This window comes from Tenrec ecaudatus, chromosome 4 (genome assembly GCF_050624435.1).
Source record: "Tenrec ecaudatus isolate mTenEca1 chromosome 4, mTenEca1.hap1, whole genome shotgun sequence".
Lineage (NCBI taxonomy): Eukaryota > Metazoa > Chordata > Mammalia > Afrosoricida > Tenrecidae > Tenrec > Tenrec ecaudatus.
The window spans coordinates 75066558-75085840 of NC_134533.1; the positions used below are offsets into that span (position 1 = coordinate 75066558).

A 19283-nucleotide genomic window follows, 5' to 3' on the forward strand; every position below is an offset into this window, starting at 1 on the left:
ATAAACAAAAGTCATGAGCAAAGAGACAGTAAGCACTCCATCTCCCTTTCTGATCTTTGTGCCTTTTATCCATTTTTCTTCCTTTTTAAAAGTAAACTGGCTCAGGTCTCCAGTTCAAATCAGACATGGTGAGAGTGGATATTCTTTCTTGGTCACCAATCTTAGGAGAATAATTCAATATCCCTCTGTCAGGTATGACATGAGCATAGGTTTCCCACAGATGGCCATTACTGGTGTGGCAAAATTCCCTTCTATTCACACTCTCCAGAAAACCAAGTTTTTATACAAAAGGTATGAATTTGCTTTCTCCACATTTTCTAGAGGAATGAATGTATAATTTTTCTTTTTCTTTGTTCTCTCCTCCCCACCCTTATTTGTCAAATGAGTTGGGGATTTATTAATTTAAATAGTCATAACTTTAAAAAAATTCTTTTTTTGTTGAGAGTTGGGCGAAGGTTGACGGAGAAAATCAACTTTTTAATTTAACAATCCATGTACATCTTGTTTGATGTCACTGATGGCCATCTCCACAATTTGCCGAGCTCCCTCTTATTGTATACTGCCTTCTCTGTCACGCAGGTTCACATGTATCTGCCTCTTAATTAGCAACTTCCCTTCCCTGACACGCACTCCTGGCCACCATCAGACACTGCTTACTTGGTGTAAAAACCTTTCTTTTCATAATAGTGGGGTCTCACATGCTATTTGTCCTTTTGTGAGGGACTGATTTCGCTCAGCATCATGTCCTCTGTGTTCATCGATGTGGTGTTTCACAGGTTCATCGTGATTCTGAAGGTTGCGTGTATTCTCTGGTGTGTGTGCCCCATAGTTTGTTCGTCCGTTTGCCACTGATGGACACGTGGGTGGCTTACATCTTTTGCTACTAGGAACTGCGCTGTATGGAGCAGGGCCTGCAGCTGTCACCGCTGCTCTGACTGTGTTGGGTGTAGCTCTAGTCACGGGCTTGCTGGGTCCTATGGTACTTCTATTTCCAACTTCTGACGGAAGCGTTGGACTGTTTCCCACAGCAGGGTATGAGAGCTGCAGCCTCTCGACATCCTTGGCAGTCTTCGTTGTTTCTGGTGATTCTGAACTTTGCTGTTAGAGCTGGGGTGCTGTGGTGCCTCGCCACTGTGCTGCTTTGCATCTCTAATGGCTAACAATCCTGAGCACATCCCCATGTTTATTGGCTGTCTGAAGTTCTTCTCTTGGTGAAGAGTCGGTTCGTGTCCTCTGCTCATTTTTCAAATGAATTGTTTGCCTTTTTGTTGTCAAGGTGTTGAAGTTTTCTACATTTTAGAGATAAACCCCTTGTCTGATAGGGCATTGCCCCAAATCCCTCCCACCCAACCCTCAACCACCCACCACCAACAATGTGGGTTTTTCCTTTTATGGTTCTAGTGAAATCTTTTGAAATGCGTGGTGTCTAATGTCCAGGTGGTCTCAGTCACCTAGTCTGTCTTCCACTAGTTATATGTTTTCAGTTGTATTTGACAGTACAGGTGTGCCATGTAGTAGGGACTCTAATTAATTTTGGACCATTAGTTAAGGCAAGTGTCTGACTTGCCTGTGAGCACCCACGATTGCAGAGGTGTGACTGAACAAGGCTGGTTTGAAAGGCACCTGTGCACGCATCCACTGGGGCCCAAGCAGCAAGCCTTTTTAACTCTGCCGCCTGCACCAGCCAGGGATCCTGGTCTACCATTTTCCTCTAGGTAATACCCCTGTCAGGGTTGGTATGAAGGGCTATGCTGATTGCATTAAGTGAGCTGCAGAAGAATTTCCTTCTCCTTTGTTTCCTGGAACAATCTGAGTGAGATCTGTTATTTCAACTTTGAATGTATGATAGCATTTATCAGAAAAGCCACCCGGGCCTAGAGTTTTCTAGGTATTTACTCAAGAGAAATGAAAACAAATGTGCGCACAAAGGTTTGTACATGATCACATAAGTACAAATGCAGCTTGACTTATGACAGACACGAACTGGAAACAACCCAAATGTCCATTAGCATGTGAATGAGTAAATGAAATTACAATACACTGAATTATTACTCGGCAATGAAAAGGACAAACTAATGGTTTATGCCACAGTACCAATAACCCTCATAAGTAATGATGATTGAATGAATTTAAAAAATCACTTGCTGTATAAATTCCTTTATATACGTTCTAGAAGACACAAATCAATCTGTAGTCAACCCTAACTTAAAAAACTTAGGAGGAAAGAAATGTCATTTATAATTATGCAGGTAGTTAGTATTTTTGTTGCTCTCTATTCCTGAAATCTAACGTTGTGTCTGGTATCATTTTATTTCGGCTGAAGAACTCATCATTTCTTAAAAAACATTCTGTTGGAAATTCTTACTTTCCCTCCATTTGAGAATTGCCATTTTGTTTTTATTGCTTAGCAATACTTTTGAAAGGATAAGGGATTCTGGGCTGACAGTCTTTCTCTGTTGTCTTTATTTGAAGTGCATTTTCCTTCACTGCATGGAGCAGTGTTACTGTGGAGGTTATAGAAACCTTCGATTAATTCCGATATTCCTGTCATCTTTGGGTTGGGATTTGCACATTGTCTTCTCCCCTGAGAGTGGGCTGTGATCTTCTGGCTCTGTCTGTGCTGAGACATTCTGGATTCTAGCCTGTGAGTGGCGAGTACACTGCTGTGTAGACTCGGGGCCCCTGAGTGGGGTGCCTGGTGCATCATTGATCCAGTGCACGTCAAATCAACTACGCAGCTCTCAGAGGCTTCAAAGGCGGGACGGCAGCTCTCCCATCCGAGGGCAGCTCAATCGGAGCCTGACTTCCATGGTTTATACCCAGCATTAGAAGGGGACCCGTGCTCCAGCTCTCTCCTCTCTGGAATCCCCCACTTCTTCCCAGGCCCTAAGGGACTCCTTTCACAGTACTCTACTCAGAAACAGGAAGTGCCTTCACACTGAACGGCTTTGTGATGGGGTCCACCTGAGAGCAAATCCAGGCAGAGACGGAGAGTTACCTTTGCATAGTCACTTCTCCATCGCTTTGCTCACTGTCCTCACCTTCCTCCTTTGGCCTACTTTCATTCTGTAGGTAACCTTTAAATTTGGTGGAGAGTGCTCCCATAGCAGAACCAAAGAACCAAACTCACTGCCATCGAGGCGATTCCAACTTTTAATGACCCTACCGGAGAGCATAGAACAGTCTCAGAACCTGTGGGGTTCTGAGAATATCAATCTTTATGGGAGAAGAAAGCCTCCTCTTTCTCCGACAAGGGGCTGGTGCTTTCGAACTGCTGATGTGTTTAGCAGCCCAACACATGACCCACTAGGACACCAGGACACTCCATAGCAGAACGGGAACTTCTAAACTCCTTGTCACCGTACATTTTCCCTAGAACTCACCACCTCTTCACCCATCACATCCATGTTTCCCCAAAGATTTGACACCATTTATTATCTTAAAGTCTCTGTATGCAGGCTGTTTGTGGACTGTTTCCACAGACTGAGTTTTCTCCACAAACAGCCTGGTCAAGTACAGTTTCTGCATCTCTAGCCCTTCCCCGTTGTACAGTGCACATCCCAGATGATCTTTTGTAGGCACTTCCTTCCCAGGAAATTCCATGTCAGTTAAATCAGTGTGGAGGCCTGCTTTCAAGAGTCAACGCTTTTCTGGTGTTTGGTTGCTCTTCAGTGCCTTCAAACAGCTGTCTTTTTATATTTTACTGAGATTTTATCATTGTTATGACCAGGTGGTTTAAGTATGACACAAGCTATGCCACCGCTACTAGAAATCACATAGTCTTTCTGGACGGGAGAAAACATCCTTCCTACAATCCAACTCCCTTGCAATTTTGCAAACAGTTTGAACGTATTTTCTCTCCAAATTCCCCTGCTCTCACGCCCACATGAGTGAAAACAAAGACACAGAGGAAGCAGCAGTTTGGCCAAAGCCCCACAATACAGCTGCTTCCCCAGCTGGAAATGAGCTCTGTCTCCTCTATTGTTGGTGTCTCTTTACCAAATAGCTCCATTCAGATATCGTATCGTGTGGCATTACATGCCTAAGAGGTGCCCTGGGTCTTGTCCTCAAAGAGCTTACAGTCTGAGCGCAGTGCATGTTAGCATAAACATCCACAATATGAGGAAGAATGTCCCAAGTGCTGTCAGAGAGAGACACCCAGAGGCTGCCATGGGGACCTGGAGAAGGCGCTCATTCCAGCTGGCAAGATTAACAAAGGCTTTACAAGGAGGTGGGGGGTAAAGAGAGTGGACCCTAACTGGGGATGCAAGCAGAGACATTTATATATTTGTCTTGTGTTGCTTTCGCGGTATCATGGGAGGGAAGGAGTTGGTGCTGACATCGGGGCCGTCGAGTTGGTCCCGACCCACAGTGACCCTCTATGCACAACAGAAGGAAACACTGCTTGGTCCCATGCCAGCCTCACCACTGTTCCGGAACCCACTGTTGCAGCCACCGGGGCCTTCCTCTTTTTTGCTGCCCCTCCCCCTCACCAAGCCTGCTGTCCTTGGTGCAGGAGGTCATGGCTGTGAAGGGCACAGAGAGCCTTCGACTCCAAGTGTTGTCCGCAGACAAGATGTACTGACCTCATCCGGAAGTTTATCAGAAAAGCACGATCTCGGGACTCGCCCCAGGCTTACTCAATCAGATTTTGTATTTCAACCAGACCCTCAAGTATTCATCTGCATATTGAAATTGGGAGGCATTAATATTAAGCACCTCATCTTTCACTAGTGTGAGGATTTTGAGACCTCATGCTTGACTCCTTAGAAGGGAGATGCTGCTGGAGACGAGCAAGTCAGGTGCAGTGTAGCACTGATGAAACATACAACTTTCCTCTAGTTCTTTAATGCTTCTCCCCCAACTATTATGACCCCAATTCTACCTTACAAATCCTGCTAGGCCAGAACATGTACAGTGGGTCAGATAGGAACTGTAAACCCCACAGGACCAATAATGAGAGTAGCTATACCAGGAGGGGAAGGGAAATGTGGGGGAGAAAGAGGGAACCGATCTTAATGATCTACATATAACTCTCTCCCAGGGGTCAGACAACAGAAAAGTGGGTGAAGGGAGGTATCGGACAGTAATAACAGTTTATAAATTATCAAGGGTTTGTGAGGGAAGGAGGGAGGGAGGGTAGGAGAGGGAGGGGGTGGAATGAGGAGTTGATACCAAGGGTTCAAGTAGAAAGGAAATGTTTTGAGAATGATGATGGCAACAAATGTATTATGTGCTTGACAGAATGGATGGATGTGTGGATTGTGATAAGAGTTGTAGGAGCCCCCAATAAAATGATTAAAAAAAGACGTGAGATGCTGAAACGTGGTGTCAGGTGCTCTGGCCCTGTCATGAAGCTCAGTCCCTGAGAAAGGCTATTCTGCTTGGTAAGGGGGCAGAGGAAGGTCCTCAAGGACAAAGGGCGAGGGTGGTGCGGCCCTGGCGTGTTTCGTTCTGCCGCGCAAAGGGTTGCTATGCTTTAGGATATTTTGTAGTAATGGAAGTGGTTTCCCAACTGTATTATCCCACGTGGTCACCGCTAGCCAGGCGTGGCTACTGAGCACTTGAAAAGTGGCTCACCACCCCAAACTCACTGCCACCGAGTCCACCCCGATTTATAGTGCACCTAGAACCTGGTAGAACTGCCCTGGGGGTTTCCTTGACTGACTGTTTAGGGGAATAGATAGCCTCGCTTTTGTCCTGAAGAGTGGTTGGTGGCTTTGAACTGCTGACCTGGCTGGCGGTTAAGCACCCAATGTGTAACCACCATGCCACCAATGCTCCTGAAAAGTGGCTGGTGCACTTGAGTTACTGAATTCTATCTAATCTTGACTAACTCAACTGTAAACATCCACTTGTGGATAGTGGCCACCATCCCAAACAGCACAGCTCTAGAGCAAAAGGGAGTTGTGGATCCATTCAACGACATTAAAGATTCATAGCGAGGCTCTTAACGAAGTCCAACAAGTGGTTGATTTATTTACAGTCCTGAAGCTCCAGCTCATAATGCTCCCCTCCCCCCTCCAAATCAAGTCACAGATTTCATAATGATTGTTACTTTATAGCAACCCGAATGATGTCAATTTTTTAAAAAGTGAAGGTTATATAAACCAGAAAAAGAAGTTGTGCTATATATAAATGATTGCTCACCTGAAAAAATATACTCCCTTATCTTGAAGATTTAAAACCCCAAACCAGACAGTACTGGCACCTGTGAATGAATCGTCATTCCCCCCTCCCTGCCCCAGGCAGCGCCTACCTTGCGTTTTCCGCTCTCCGGCTTAGGCACTGGTGCAAGTAGAGATACTCCTGAGGCGCACTGGTGGACAGGGAGGGCTGCATGTGGTTGGACACAGGGGGCTCAAACGTGAACAAGGTTGGCTGGCTGGAGTGTGAAGGGGCGGAGGATTTTCGTTCTCGGAGAAGGTGCTGATTGGAGCTGCTGAACTCCGCAGGCGAAGAGCGGGGGCCGTGGCTCACCGAGGCAAGGTTTCTCAGAGAGTCTATGAAAGAGAGAAGGCGCTCTGTGAAAGGGAAGGAAAGGTGTCCTTATCCCAGAGTGGGATGTCAGAAGACAATCAAAAACAAGGAAAACTCGGCATGAATACAGCTGCAGCACAGCCGCACGCATTTAGCTCCCTTTCTGTCCCCCAGAGGGGAAGCCTTGCCCTCCTAGGAGGCTGTCTTAGTCCTAGAGGACTCCTTTGGGACTGGTCCTGAGTAGCCAGAAGCCATGCTCAGTCACGACCTGGGCAGTATTTACCCCTGCCAAGAAGCCTGGCTGCCTGTGCCCAGGAGCATGACCTCTACCCAGCATGCACACCCTGACTTTTGGTGGGTCCCCTTACTGCACTTGGAGGACTTCATCCCCGAAGCCAAGGCTGACTTTGGTCAAGGATGTTTGCTGGATGAAGGTTCATTTGTTGAGGCCTTGAGCTAGGCACAAACATCTTGGGGACTCTCCCCAACTCCTCTTGTCTGCCATTCCAAGCCCTCTGAGCACAGATGTTTCTCACTTTTTAATTCTTATATCCATGCTCTCTAATGGACTTTTTCCCTTTCTGAACTCCTACCTCAAATGTGCAGTTGTTATGTTACACAGGAAGTGAGGTATTAACAACAGATGATAGTTAAAGAGTGCCACACCGGAGCACATGGTATTATGTGTTTGCCTAGTGCTTTAAAGCTTAGTCCAGATTTCGTAGCATAACATACAAGGCTTTCAGTCTGACCTATTTCCTGCTTTTCTCCTCAGATACACAAGGCATATGGAAGTGCAGCAGTCCCCGAGTACAACAGCGTCTTTTATTATCCTTTGTTTTGACTTATGCTGTTCCTGCTGCCTGGATTTCACTTAGGTTCTGTTGGCAAAATTATAGACAGACTTTTAAGACCTTCACGGATATCGCATTCTCCTTGAAACCTTCTTGGGCTCCATCTGTCTTCGGGGGGCCAACAGCACTTGGCCCACGCTTCCTTTACATCCACTGTCATTCTGATTCCTTGCTGAGCCGAGGGGTTTCTGAGAATTCTGTCTGTGAGGTCGTAAACGCAGTTTAAGGTATGGAGAGGGCTCGCTGTCCAAGTTTGCAGAAAAGCAAGAACACATGTACGCAGCGTTTTAAATACCAACAACGACACTTATTCCTTAGAAATAAATGTTTCAAGATGCAGTTTCAGGCAGTGTCATGGCGGGTGGGGGGTACTGTGTTGCTGGAGGGGTGGTGGCTTCTCTGGGATGATCCACATCCAATGCGGTGTTGGGGGGGGGGTACCCTTGTTCCCTTTCCACTCTCTGCTTTCTGACCTATATCTAGCTGTACCCTTCTCAGGGCCGCTGGCAGGATCACCAGCTAATCAATGCTCTGCAGCAGTGGTTACTCTGAAGCCGGGCAGGGCCAACTTCTGCCAGTGTGCAGCAGAAAAAGCCAACAAGCCCCTGGGGAAACGGTTCCACTGACAGCTGTATTGACCTCCGGAATGGATTCCCATTAAAGGTCTCAGAGTGAACTGGATGTTTGTTAACAGAATCAATGGCTTCATGACGACATTAGATTTGCAAGATGAACTCTCTGATAGTTGAGGAGCAGAGGTTTGTGCTCGGGCACGGGGGCAGCCACAGCACAGGCAAGGATCGCAAGCTGCTGCCTGAGTAGAAGACACCGGGACGGCGCCGAGGAAAGCCTCGTGTCTTCCAGGGCTCCTTTTCCTCTGCTCATCCTTTTCTGGGGCGTTCTCCAGGGTTCCGCCCCAAGAAACCCCATTGCTTTTGCGTTGGTTGGTATTCACAGCAACCCTCGGGGACAGAATAGAAGTGCTCCCTGGGATTTCCAGTAGAGCGGCTGGTGGGTTTAAACCACTGACCTTGGGGTCTAGCAGCTGGGTGTTTTAATCACTGTGCCACCAGGGCTTTTGGCTCCACCCCAGGACTCCTAAGTCTCTCTCTGGACACTCTTCCTCAGTTCAGATGCCCCGCAGGCAGGTCAGGTCCAACTACCTCAAGTGCATTCCTCCTCTTCCTCGGGTGCAGGCGGTCTTTCGGTGAAGTACATCACCGTCGCCACCAAGTCAGTTACCCAAGGCACCAGCGGAGGCATCACTACGACTCTTCCCAGGTTCTTAATGGCCATGCCATGCCATGACGTCACTGCCTTGCTCAACACTCTCCCGTGACTCTGGAAGACGACTTAAAAGCTCTTTCTCTTCTTAAAATATTTTCCCTCTGTTTCCACAGGTTTTGTCCTCACCAATAATTTCTTGTGTTCCAAGCAGAATTCCAGAAAAATGCTGTTTATGAGACTTTACACTTAACGGGAAGGGGTGGTTGGGGGGGGGGATTCTGTCTGTTTTGTAATAGTCTTGTCCCCAGCTTCAAGCCTACTATGTGACCTAGATTAGTTCATCGGTAAATACATGGTGACGGAATAAATGATGCGGCACAGTAAGATTCTACTCTCTCAGTAAAGCACCACGTCCAGGTTCCTGGGCATGACAGGGAAGTCTCTCCTGACTCGGGCTGTTTATCATGCCACACGCCAGCCTTCATGTCCCCTACATTGAATGACTAGGCCATGGGTATACAGTAAAGAGAAGCAGCCCATTCTTATTGCTGGAGCCCTCTCTGCTGGAAGCTCAGGTAGACTGTGGAGTCAAATCTTTGACCTAGTGTAGTTGCAGATGTGGGGAAGTCCCTTCCCCTCCCTGAGTTTCGGAGTCCAAACATCACAGCAGAGGTGTTGGGGGGAAATGCGTCAAGAGCCGAGAAAATCTTGAGCAGAGTTTGTATCCAAACCATGTCTGGGCACATGGTAAGCGTTCAATAGATAGACTATCTACATTTGCTGGATAAAAGATAAAGCCAAGGCACCCCCAGTGCGTTTTGGTCAACATCTAAGGTTTTAATGGTCTGTGAAGAAGGCACCGGGGTTAAAGTGAGCTGGGTGCCATGGCAGTACAAACTCAGATTCCCATTCTTCCAGCACGAAGACCAGCCTATAAAACCAGCCAGCTCCATCTAATGGTCTGTGACCCCAGGAAACGTTCCTTTAAAGCTGTTCTGGAAGTAAACCTTACTATAATCCCACTTCTTCTTGCAACTTTTGAAGATTTTTGCTTGAATTATGTGATTATTCCTTGGTGCCAGAAAGCCTGAAACTTCAAACAAGGTTTTCTTGCATTATCACAAGGGGAAATTGACACAAATGAACACAAGGTTGCATTCAGAGAAGGGTAGGCTCTGAAGGCAGCCAGCATAGTGCCCTGGCTGTCCCATCCTCATCACCTCTTCCTCTTCCTCTCCCTCTCCGCTGAGCAGCCAACGACCCCAGAGAGACCAGCTTTGGGGGAGTCCTTATGCCACTCTCTGCATCCGTCGGGGGCAAGAGTTCTGCTCCATTGGTTGCCAGAAGTCGGAATTGACTCAATGGGAGTGACTTTGGTTTTGGCTTATAGGAGTTTTGTAACACTTGCCTAAACAGGGCAGGGCCATGGGGTCCATGGCTGAGAGGCTGGAGGCCAGAGGGAAGTATGCCTGCTGGCATGGCTGAGAAAACACGCTGTGGACAAAAGAATTACATTTCTCATACTGGATAGTAACTGACTAACTTCCCTAATAAACCTGAAAAATCATGAGGATTGCCTCTGAGTTCAGTGTGGCTACTGCGATAAATGATCCAAGTCAGCAGAGAGAGAGAGAGAGTGCTGCAGGAGAGACGGTTGGTGTCAGAGCTGGCACACAAGGTTGGCACCCAGGGGGGACCTGTCTCATGGAAGTCAGCTTCCTTCCTCTTCCTGTCGATGGAGGTGCACAGATGTGGCTTTCATGCCTGTGTTTGGATGGACGGACGGACACACACACACACACACACACACACACACACACACACACACACACACGACTGGAGATAGCAGCATTATTCAAACCCAAGAGTGGAAACAACTTAAACTCTCGCCAACTGTCTAGTAATTAAACACAATGTGGCAGATCCTTATAATGAAATGTTGTCCAGCCGTACAAGAGTGAAGTTCCAATACACGGTACAACATAGATGCGCTCTGAAAATGTGGCGCTACATGCAGGAAGCCAGTCGTCAGATACCCAATGTCCACACCCATAGAGACAGGAAGGCCATGAAGGGTTGCCTGAGAGCTGGGGGGTGGGGTGGGAAGGAATGAAGAATTACAGCTAATGGCTATGAACTTTCTTTGTGGGGGGTAATAAAATGTTCTTGAATTAGCAAGTGGTGACTCTGCAAACTTTCTGAGTACCCTAAAAACCACCGAAATGGCTTCAAAGGAAGATACACACAGCCCTTTGCGACACACAGGACACCTTAAATGCCAGAGATTCGTAGCAGCTGAATGAAATACATCTTCCCTTCTAAAAGGTTCTTGAGTCCCCTGTGAGGAGAGAAACAGAAGGCTCCATTGATGCACAGTTCTTACTGGAGTAGACTGGCTTAAGGAACATTCTATCCTGTTCCTCTCATCAGCTCACTCTACTGCCTTTGAACCCTTTCCCCCACCTTCCGGTTCAGGCTTCACCTCATAATCACTGCAAGGTCGTAGGAGCATCAGCCCCAAAGCAGGAAGAGCACAAGAAGAGAAGATCTACGTGGGTTGAAACTTGGACTACTCCCATGGAGTGGACCTCATGCACATGACTGGAGGAGAGAGGCCAGGATCTGGTTCCAGCTCCGCCATTAACTAACTGCACTGGAGCAGTTCGTTCATTCTCTCTCTCTCTCTCTCTCTCTCTCTCTCTCTCTCTCTCTCTCTCTCTCTCTCTCTCCCTCCCTCTCCCTCTCCCTCTCCCTCTCCCTCTCCCTCTCCCTCTCCCTCTCTCTCTCTCTCTCTCTCTCTCAGCTTCAGTTCCCTACCTACAGAGTTGGGAGAAGAATCCCAGGTCTGCCTATCTCCTTGGGCTGTTACAAGAGTTGAAGTGATAAAGGTGCAGTAACAAAGTCCTGTGTGCAAATAAGCCAGGAACAGGATTGCCTGGGTACCCCTCCAGGGAAGGAAAGAATGGTCAAAATAAAAGGAAACATCCCAAACATGTGTGTCTCGGGCTGTCTGGGATCATCATCAGCAGGGCTGTTAGAAGCAGATGCCTTGGGTCATTAAGCAAGAAGAAAATGGGTTTCCAGACTGCTAGCCTGGGCTTCAATCTCCAAGTCTAGACTAAAGATAATGTCGGCAAATGTCAATTTGTTTTCCTGCCTTCTTTTTAGGGCCATAACAGACCCACTCCCCTTCCTTTTCACAATCGCTCTTGGGAAGCCAGCCCAGCATACAAACCACCCCTCCCAGCTCCTTGCAAAACTCTACAACAGGAAAGCTCTGAAAAATTTCAGCCCAGAAGCCCTGCCATGCACTGGCTAGTGATAACAGGGGCAGGAAAGGGGAGGTTGGCCTGAGTTTCTGGAAAAGATGACTGGCCAAATAATGACTAGTTCCCTTATCGCAGTGCCCTCTTTATCTTAATCCCTCTCTCCCCATGTATACGGGTCCACCCTAGCCTCAACTTCAGTGGTTCTCAGAACTCTGAGGCGTATGCAGGTAAAGTGGCAGACCAGTGAACATGTATGTGGGCGGCCACGTGCTGCTGCTTCCTATTGTTGGGCCTTGGACATGTTACATAAACTCTTTGGTCCCGTTCTCGTTAAAAAAAGGATAATCCACAGTTTGTAGGGCTGCAGTGAGGAGTCGGAAGCATGTGTGGAGCACCCAGTTATTCTTTATCTTGCTCCTGGAACACACACAAGGAGCTGGCTGAAACCCCAGGAGTGGCCAACAGGTTTGAGATGCTTCCCAAGCTTTCATGGATGCTTGGGAGGCAAGCATGACCAATCTTGTCCTAAATAGTCTTGTCTGAGAAACGTCAATGGCACAGGCCTTACATGCCAGGCTGTTACCTGCAGGCCAGCAGTTCAAAATCACCAGCCAGCGCTTGGAGAAGAAGACAAGACTTTCTACTCCCGTCAAGAGCCATAGTCCCAGAAACCCAGAGTGGCTGTTCAACCCTGTTCTGTCCGGTTGGTGTGAGTCAGCATTGACTGATGCTGGTAAGTCTGGTGTGGCTATCCCTGTAGAGATATCTAAGTGGGGAATGATTGAGAAGGAAAAAGACATAGATCATTACAACGGCTACTGTGTGTCTAGTTTATCTCCTGTAGATAACTTCTGTTCCTTGCATTTTGGCCCCAGAGGAAGAAGAAACTGAAGCTCAGAGAAGTGAATAACATATCCTAGTACTACAGTTACAAAGTCTCGGGGAACAGATCTGAAATAAATCTCAGCGTTGCTACTGTCCCTTCTTTCTCACCTGTGTGGGGTAAAAGATTGCTACAATCAATGTGAATGAGGGGAGGGTGGAATGGAGACCCAAAGCCCATCTATAGACAATTGGGCATCCCCTCACAGAAGGGTCACAAGGAAAAGACAAGCCAGTCAGGGTACAGTATAGCACCGATGAAACACAACTTTCCTCTGGTTCTTAAATGCTTCCTTCCCCCCACTATCATGACCCCAATTCTACCTTACAAATCCGGCTAGACCAGAGCATGTGCACTGGTACAGATAAGAGCTGACAACCCCAGGAATCCAGGACAGATAAATCCCTCAGGGCCATAATGAGAGTAGCGATACCAGGAGGTTAAGGGGAAGCTGGGGAGAGAAAGGGGGAACTGATCACAATGATAGACATATAGACACACACACCCAGGAGGACAGACAACAGAAAAGTGGATGAAGGTAGACAGTAGTAGGTGTAAGACATTTTAAAAATAATATTTTATAAATTATCAAGGGATCATGAGGAAGGGAGGGTGAAAGGGGTGGGGGAAAATGAGCTGATACCAAAGGTTCATATAGAAAGAAAATGTTTTGAGAATGATAATGGAAACATGCACAAATGTGCTCAACACAATGGATATATAGATTGTGATAAGAGCCCCAATAAAATGCGTGGAAAAAAATTTCAGGCAGAAAAGAAAAAAAGAAACCAATTTGCTCAAGATCAGTATGAGATGAATGATGTCAGCCCATGGGAGGCCGTCATAGAACTGAAAAAGGCTGAGGCCCAGCTCTGCTGCGTGACCTTTGGAAAGCCACCTCATCTCTCTGGGTCTAGACCAGGGATACACATCAAAGCCATCTTTGAGGGGGGGATAAATCCACGAAAAACTAAACAAATAGTTGGCTCCATCGTAGCCCCCATGAATTCTATTTACACAAATATTTAGATAAGACCCACTGGTTTCGTCCTAACATTCTCTGGGTTTTGATTCAGGGGCTGAAAAATCAAGGGCAAAGCAGGTTCTGAAAGTTTATTCCTCCAGAGTCCTATCTCTGTATCCTCAAAGTGAAAGACTGAAACCTCTCTGTTCTCCCTGGACCTGCCCAATTCTACAGGAACAAACTGTCAACAGAGAGGGGCCCTGACCTGGTGTCCAGAGAAACGAAGTCCAGCTGCTGGAGCTCTTTTACTGCACCTTGTTTCCCACATTGGAAAATGCCAAAGAGAATCCCCACCTTAGAGGATTCTTAGCAGGGTTTTCTGAAAACAAATACCGGTGAACCACGGGCCTCTCCTCGAGTATGGCTCGTCTGAGTTATGACACACCGCATTTACATCCGTGCGCGCGCGCACCTTATCATTAGTAGTAAGTGCAGTGCGGCATGTCATTTGCTGATGCTCTTGTTCTCAGATGTTAATTTGCAGGTGCCCAACTTTATGACTGACTGTTCAAAGCACTGCTGGATTTATAAAGATGTCACGCATAAAAGGCAGGCATCATGAAAACTTTTAAACATAAAGTATTTGACCTACATCGGAAGCGACTTACTATGCAGTTATTGGAAACCCACTGTAAACTGAGGACTTCCTGCACTCCATAAATGATTGTTGGCTTATCATTCGTCCATCCATCCACCGCTTACTCCGAGCAGTGGACGGGTGCGGAGCGGATGGTGGTGAGTGGCTTCCAAATAGAGCCTGGTGCAGGATCCTAAGGGGTGAGTGACTGCTGTCTTACCCACTATCATCCATCCAGTCAGTGCTGACTCATGGTGACCAGGTAAGGCAGAACAAAAACTGTCCCTGTGGGTTTCTGAAACTAACTGTTCTGGGGTAGAAAGCCTGGTCTTTCTCCCAAGGAGTGGCTGGTGGTTTCGAATGGCTGACCTCGCCGTTAGCAGCCCCACACACAGCCGCGATGCCACCAGGGCTCCTGGTGACCGCTGGAGGAACGCACTAAAGAACAAAGACCAGATGATGAAACTGCTAAAAAGCAAAACGGCATTGCTAGGTGCCGAGGGAAACACTGGGTCACTAGCTCCTGGTTACATAAGCTCATAATCAAGTCTGAAATGACTTAAGAAGGAATATCCTCAACATCCTCTAATATCTATCATAAGGTAGGAGTTACAAATTTAAGGCAAAAGAAACAAACAAAAGAAAGAGAGCTCTACCCTTAATGATAATTCATGTCATGTGGCAACTGGAGTCTAAAATTCATAAAAAATAACCTACCCCCAAGTTCTCATTCATAGTTAGTGAAACTATGACCCAGAAAAGACTTGTTCAAGGTTAGGCAGTGAGGCAGGAGTACAGTGTGGTACTCAAATTCAGATCTCCTAGCCAGGGGCCCTCCTGATGTACCAAAAGTAAGATGTGTCCCCTGAATATAGGTGTGTATTCTCTCTATAATGCATGTTGGGGGGCATATCAAGTCACGATGTCTGGCTACCAAGACACTGGCTGCTGACTGGAAATTTTGTCGTGAATTTTTTGTTACCCGCATTTTCATGGTAAGAAAAAGTGTGCTACATCAAATCGCTAAAGCAGAGTACACATAATTTCCCAAGTTAAAAATTATGTGTGTCCTGGTGGCTATAAAAATGATAAAGCAGAGAAGAAAACATGGGGAGGTAGAGGCAGGCAGTAACATGAGATCCCAGAGGCCTTTCTGGATCTCTGACCCCCACACCTGCTTCCTAAGGAAGACTCTCAGAAAGAAAACACCCCCCCCCACCCGCCCACCATCTCAGGGTTTGAGAGTGCCAAACCAGAACATCCTGACCTTGATGCACTCGATCTCCTGGTATAAGCTGGCAGAAATCAATTCTGTGAAGGGCACAGAGGAAAGACGGTGAGTAGCTGGAGCTCAGAGGCATGTTGCCGTCTCTGGTCAGTCTTACTTACCCTTCTTTGGCCTGGGGTCTCTCACATTACAGATGAGAAATGTCATGACTCCATAAACCATCCAGTTACCATTAAGCATGCCTACCCGGTCTTTTCTTTCTTTTCTTTTTCTGTAACATTTTATTAGGAGCTCTTATAGATATTACTGCTACAATCCATAGCTCCAGACCCTAAGTCTTTTCTCAAGTGCTTGGTTATGCCCTTAATTTTAGCTGTGAATTCACCAATCTGCCATCTAAAACTAGACTGTTAGGAAGTCCGGAACTCCATATCGCCGATGGTGTTCTGTGCATAGCAAATATCAGAAGTTGAAGGTATTCATGAATACATTATGGTACATACTCTTGTCAAAATCCAGACTCCCTGGATCAGGAGAATGAAGAAACAGTCCCAAGATCTGAATGTTAACGTTCTTCAGGTAGAAAATATGGTTATCAGGGAGGTTTTCTGGGCTGTTTCTTTTGCTAGACATCAAATCTCTACTTAGCTGTGTTCATTTGAGAAACCGGATTCCAAGCCTTGTTCTCACCTTACCTGACACACCTACTGTGCACATGGGTTGTAGTATGTAGTAGCCTTTCTCCTATTACTCAGGGTGGGATGTGGGTTAGTTGGGTGCACACCCCCCCCCCCTTTAAGAGTAGTGACTACTCTCATTTGCTTTGGGTTCTGAGGACTGACTGTGCACACTGTGTTAGGACTATGGATCAGCCAGAATGAGTTGATCTTGTCCTGGCTCTACGAGGAGATAGTTTTCTTTTTCCAGCCAGCACACCAGCACTTCTTCCTTCCCCCAAGAAACCCTGGGGATCTACAGAGTACCCCGATAATGAATCCGCCTACTGGGCACCTCAAGTTCACATGTCAATGAGGCAGTTGACTTTGGGATCCCTCGACAAAAATACTGAAAGTACAGGGGCTACAACAATTCATAGGGAAATCCCACTGCCTTTCATTCTATTTAACCATGAGCTTTCTTTCTGAACACCTCTTGTATTTCATGATATTTTCACACTAGCCAACTTTCTTTTTTTTGTTGTTGTTTTATTAGGGGCTCATACAACTCTTATCACAATCCATACACATCAATTATATAAAGCACATCTGTACATTCATTGCCCTCATCATTCTCAAAACATTTGCTCTCTACTTAAGCCCCTGGCATCAGGTCCTCATTTTTTTCCCCTTCCTCCTGCTCCCCGCTCCCTCATGAGCCCTTGATAACTTATAAATTATTATTTTGTCATATCTTGCCCTACCCGACGTCTCGGAGGAGATCACATGTAGATCCTTGACATCAATTCCCCCTTTTCAACCTACCCTCCCAGTATTGCCACTCTCACCACTGGTCCTGAAGGGATCATCCGCCCTGGATTCCCTGTGTTTCCAGCTCCTATCTGCACCAGTGTACATGCTCTGCTCTATCCAGCCTTTCAAGGTAGAATTTGGGTCATAATAGTGTGTGTGTGGGGGGGGGGTTGGGGGGGACGACACTCACTAGCCAAGTTTCTAAGAGGTAGGCCTTTCCCTTTTTTGCTTTCGGTGACGCTGACGACCAGCACAAGCGGCAGGTATTACAGTGTGGGCGGGCTTAGAGCCTTAACAGCAGTGGCAAGAAGAGCAAGAGGAAGACCTCAAAAACAGTAAGCCTGGGTGTGGGGGCGGGCTGCCAACAGCTCCCGCCCTCATGTCTAGGGAACCAGGGAGATACCCATTCATGCGAAGCGCAATGCTGGCTTGGGGAGAGGTCATCTGGTGTAGGGAAAAGGACATGGGCTTTGGAGCCAGATCAGACAGACAGAATTTCAGCTTACTCATTGTGGAGCCTGGGCCGGTCTTTGGATTGAAGGATCTTAAGTTTCCAAAGATGTGTAAACTATCTATCTGGAGGGCTCTTGAAGGAGACGAGAACTGCCAAGGTCTATTGCACAGAGGCGAGAAAAAGATGAGGCTCTCTCTTCCCATACAGACTTACAGCCTCGGAAACCCACAGGGGCAGTGCTAGCGCGTCCTCTAGGGACCTGTACGTTGGAGTCCACTGGGGCATGGCAGTGCGCGCAGCACAGAGGTGCTTGCCAAGGGTAGTTCTTCCCCAAAGCTCCATGCAGAGGAGACTCTGCCATGGGAGAAGGTCCTGAACTAGCGCCATGCGTGGTTTGACTAGAGCCACGTGTGGTCGCAGAGGTTGGCGATGGGCTCAACTGGCCTTTGTGTGAGAGCAGGGGACGGTGGGGGCTCTCTCTTAGCCCGTGTCCACTGTGTCCTGGTGTCGTGACAATCTCTGGGTTTCAGATGTGTCTTTCAGCCTGTGCTTTCCTGCCCTGGCAGCTCAGGCTTTCCCCACAAGACGTGTGTTCCCACGGGAGAATTGTACTCCAACAGCACTCGGAGGGACAACACCTTAAGCCACATGGACACCCATCTCTGATTAGGTCTGTCAAGGTATACATGATCTAGGGCAAGAGAACAACACAAAACAAAAACCCAGCTATTATAAGATGACTAAGAAGGAAACCAAGGCCCAGAGAGATCCGGTCTAGATGGGTCTCTAGTCATTCTAGAGCACAACTATCTTTTCGTTTTCATCTAAGAATTTATTGGTACCATCTAGAACAGTGGTTCTCCACCTTCCTAATGCTGCGACCCTTTAGTACAGTTCCTCATGCGCGCCCCCCAACCATAACATTATGTTTGTTGCTACTTCATCACTGTCATTTTGCTACTGTTATGAATTGGACAACCCCTGTGAAAGGGTCATTCGACACCCCCAAAGCGGTCGTGACCCCCAGGTTGAGAACCACCGATCTATGTTTTATTTATGATCTGTCTCCTCCCACTAGACTATAGGCTCCTTAAGAGAACGCTACATACCCTGCTCGCCACGAGCACCTTCGTGTACTGACCATAAAAAGATGCCACCCAGATCTACCGTGGTAGTATAACTGTCTCCCAGCCCTTCGGGGCGCTGCCTCCACCCTCAGGCCCCATGTTTGCATCAAGGCCACGCTTCCTATGGATGTTCCCTACGGATGCAGCTTCGTCCCTGTGAGACATGGGCTTTCTTAATGACACACTCCGGCTTTAGAGTGTCCACTGACATGTCTCAGAGCTTCAAAGCAGTCTGATTCCATCCTTCCCCCCATCCCTCCCAGGTGTCAGACCCACGCTGCACGCTAAAGGCTCTCCCTGACTCTGCCGCTCCCTTTATCACTGGACACACTAAGTCTCTAGCCTGTCTAAACCCATCTTGACTTCTCAGAGAACCCAAATGAATATACCCACTCTGAAACACTGCTTAATGAACCACTCATCACTCCAATTATATGCTGTACGCAAACCAGACTCAGAAGCCTGGTTTTCTAGTCCCTCTGTCCACAGCCTCTCCCGCTCAGGGCACCAGTGATCTCAGAAACCTGTCCTTGGGCCCTCTGTCCATAGAGCTGTTACTCCTGGTGAGTTTCGCCGCAGGAAGGGATTTACTCACCAACTGCCAAGCCGCATAATTGGCCTATAGCTCTGTTTGTAATTATGTGGACTGCGGTGGGCGTGAAAACATCTGTTCTAGATTTCAGAGAACACT

The 19283-nt window shown here is 47.3% G+C and overlaps 1 protein-coding gene across 1 annotated transcript in view; it reads right to left on the minus strand.

Moving 5' to 3' along the window:
* GAB2 (GRB2 associated binding protein 2) overlaps window positions 1-19283 on the minus strand; it is a 182286-nt gene that overhangs the window by 22098 nt on the left and 140905 nt on the right. Inside the window, exon 3 of the mRNA XM_075546351.1 lies at window positions 6260-6503. Within this exon, the coding sequence (XP_075402466.1) occupies window positions 6260-6503 (244 nt within the window). The remainder of the gene's footprint in view (window positions 1-6259; window positions 6504-19283) is intronic.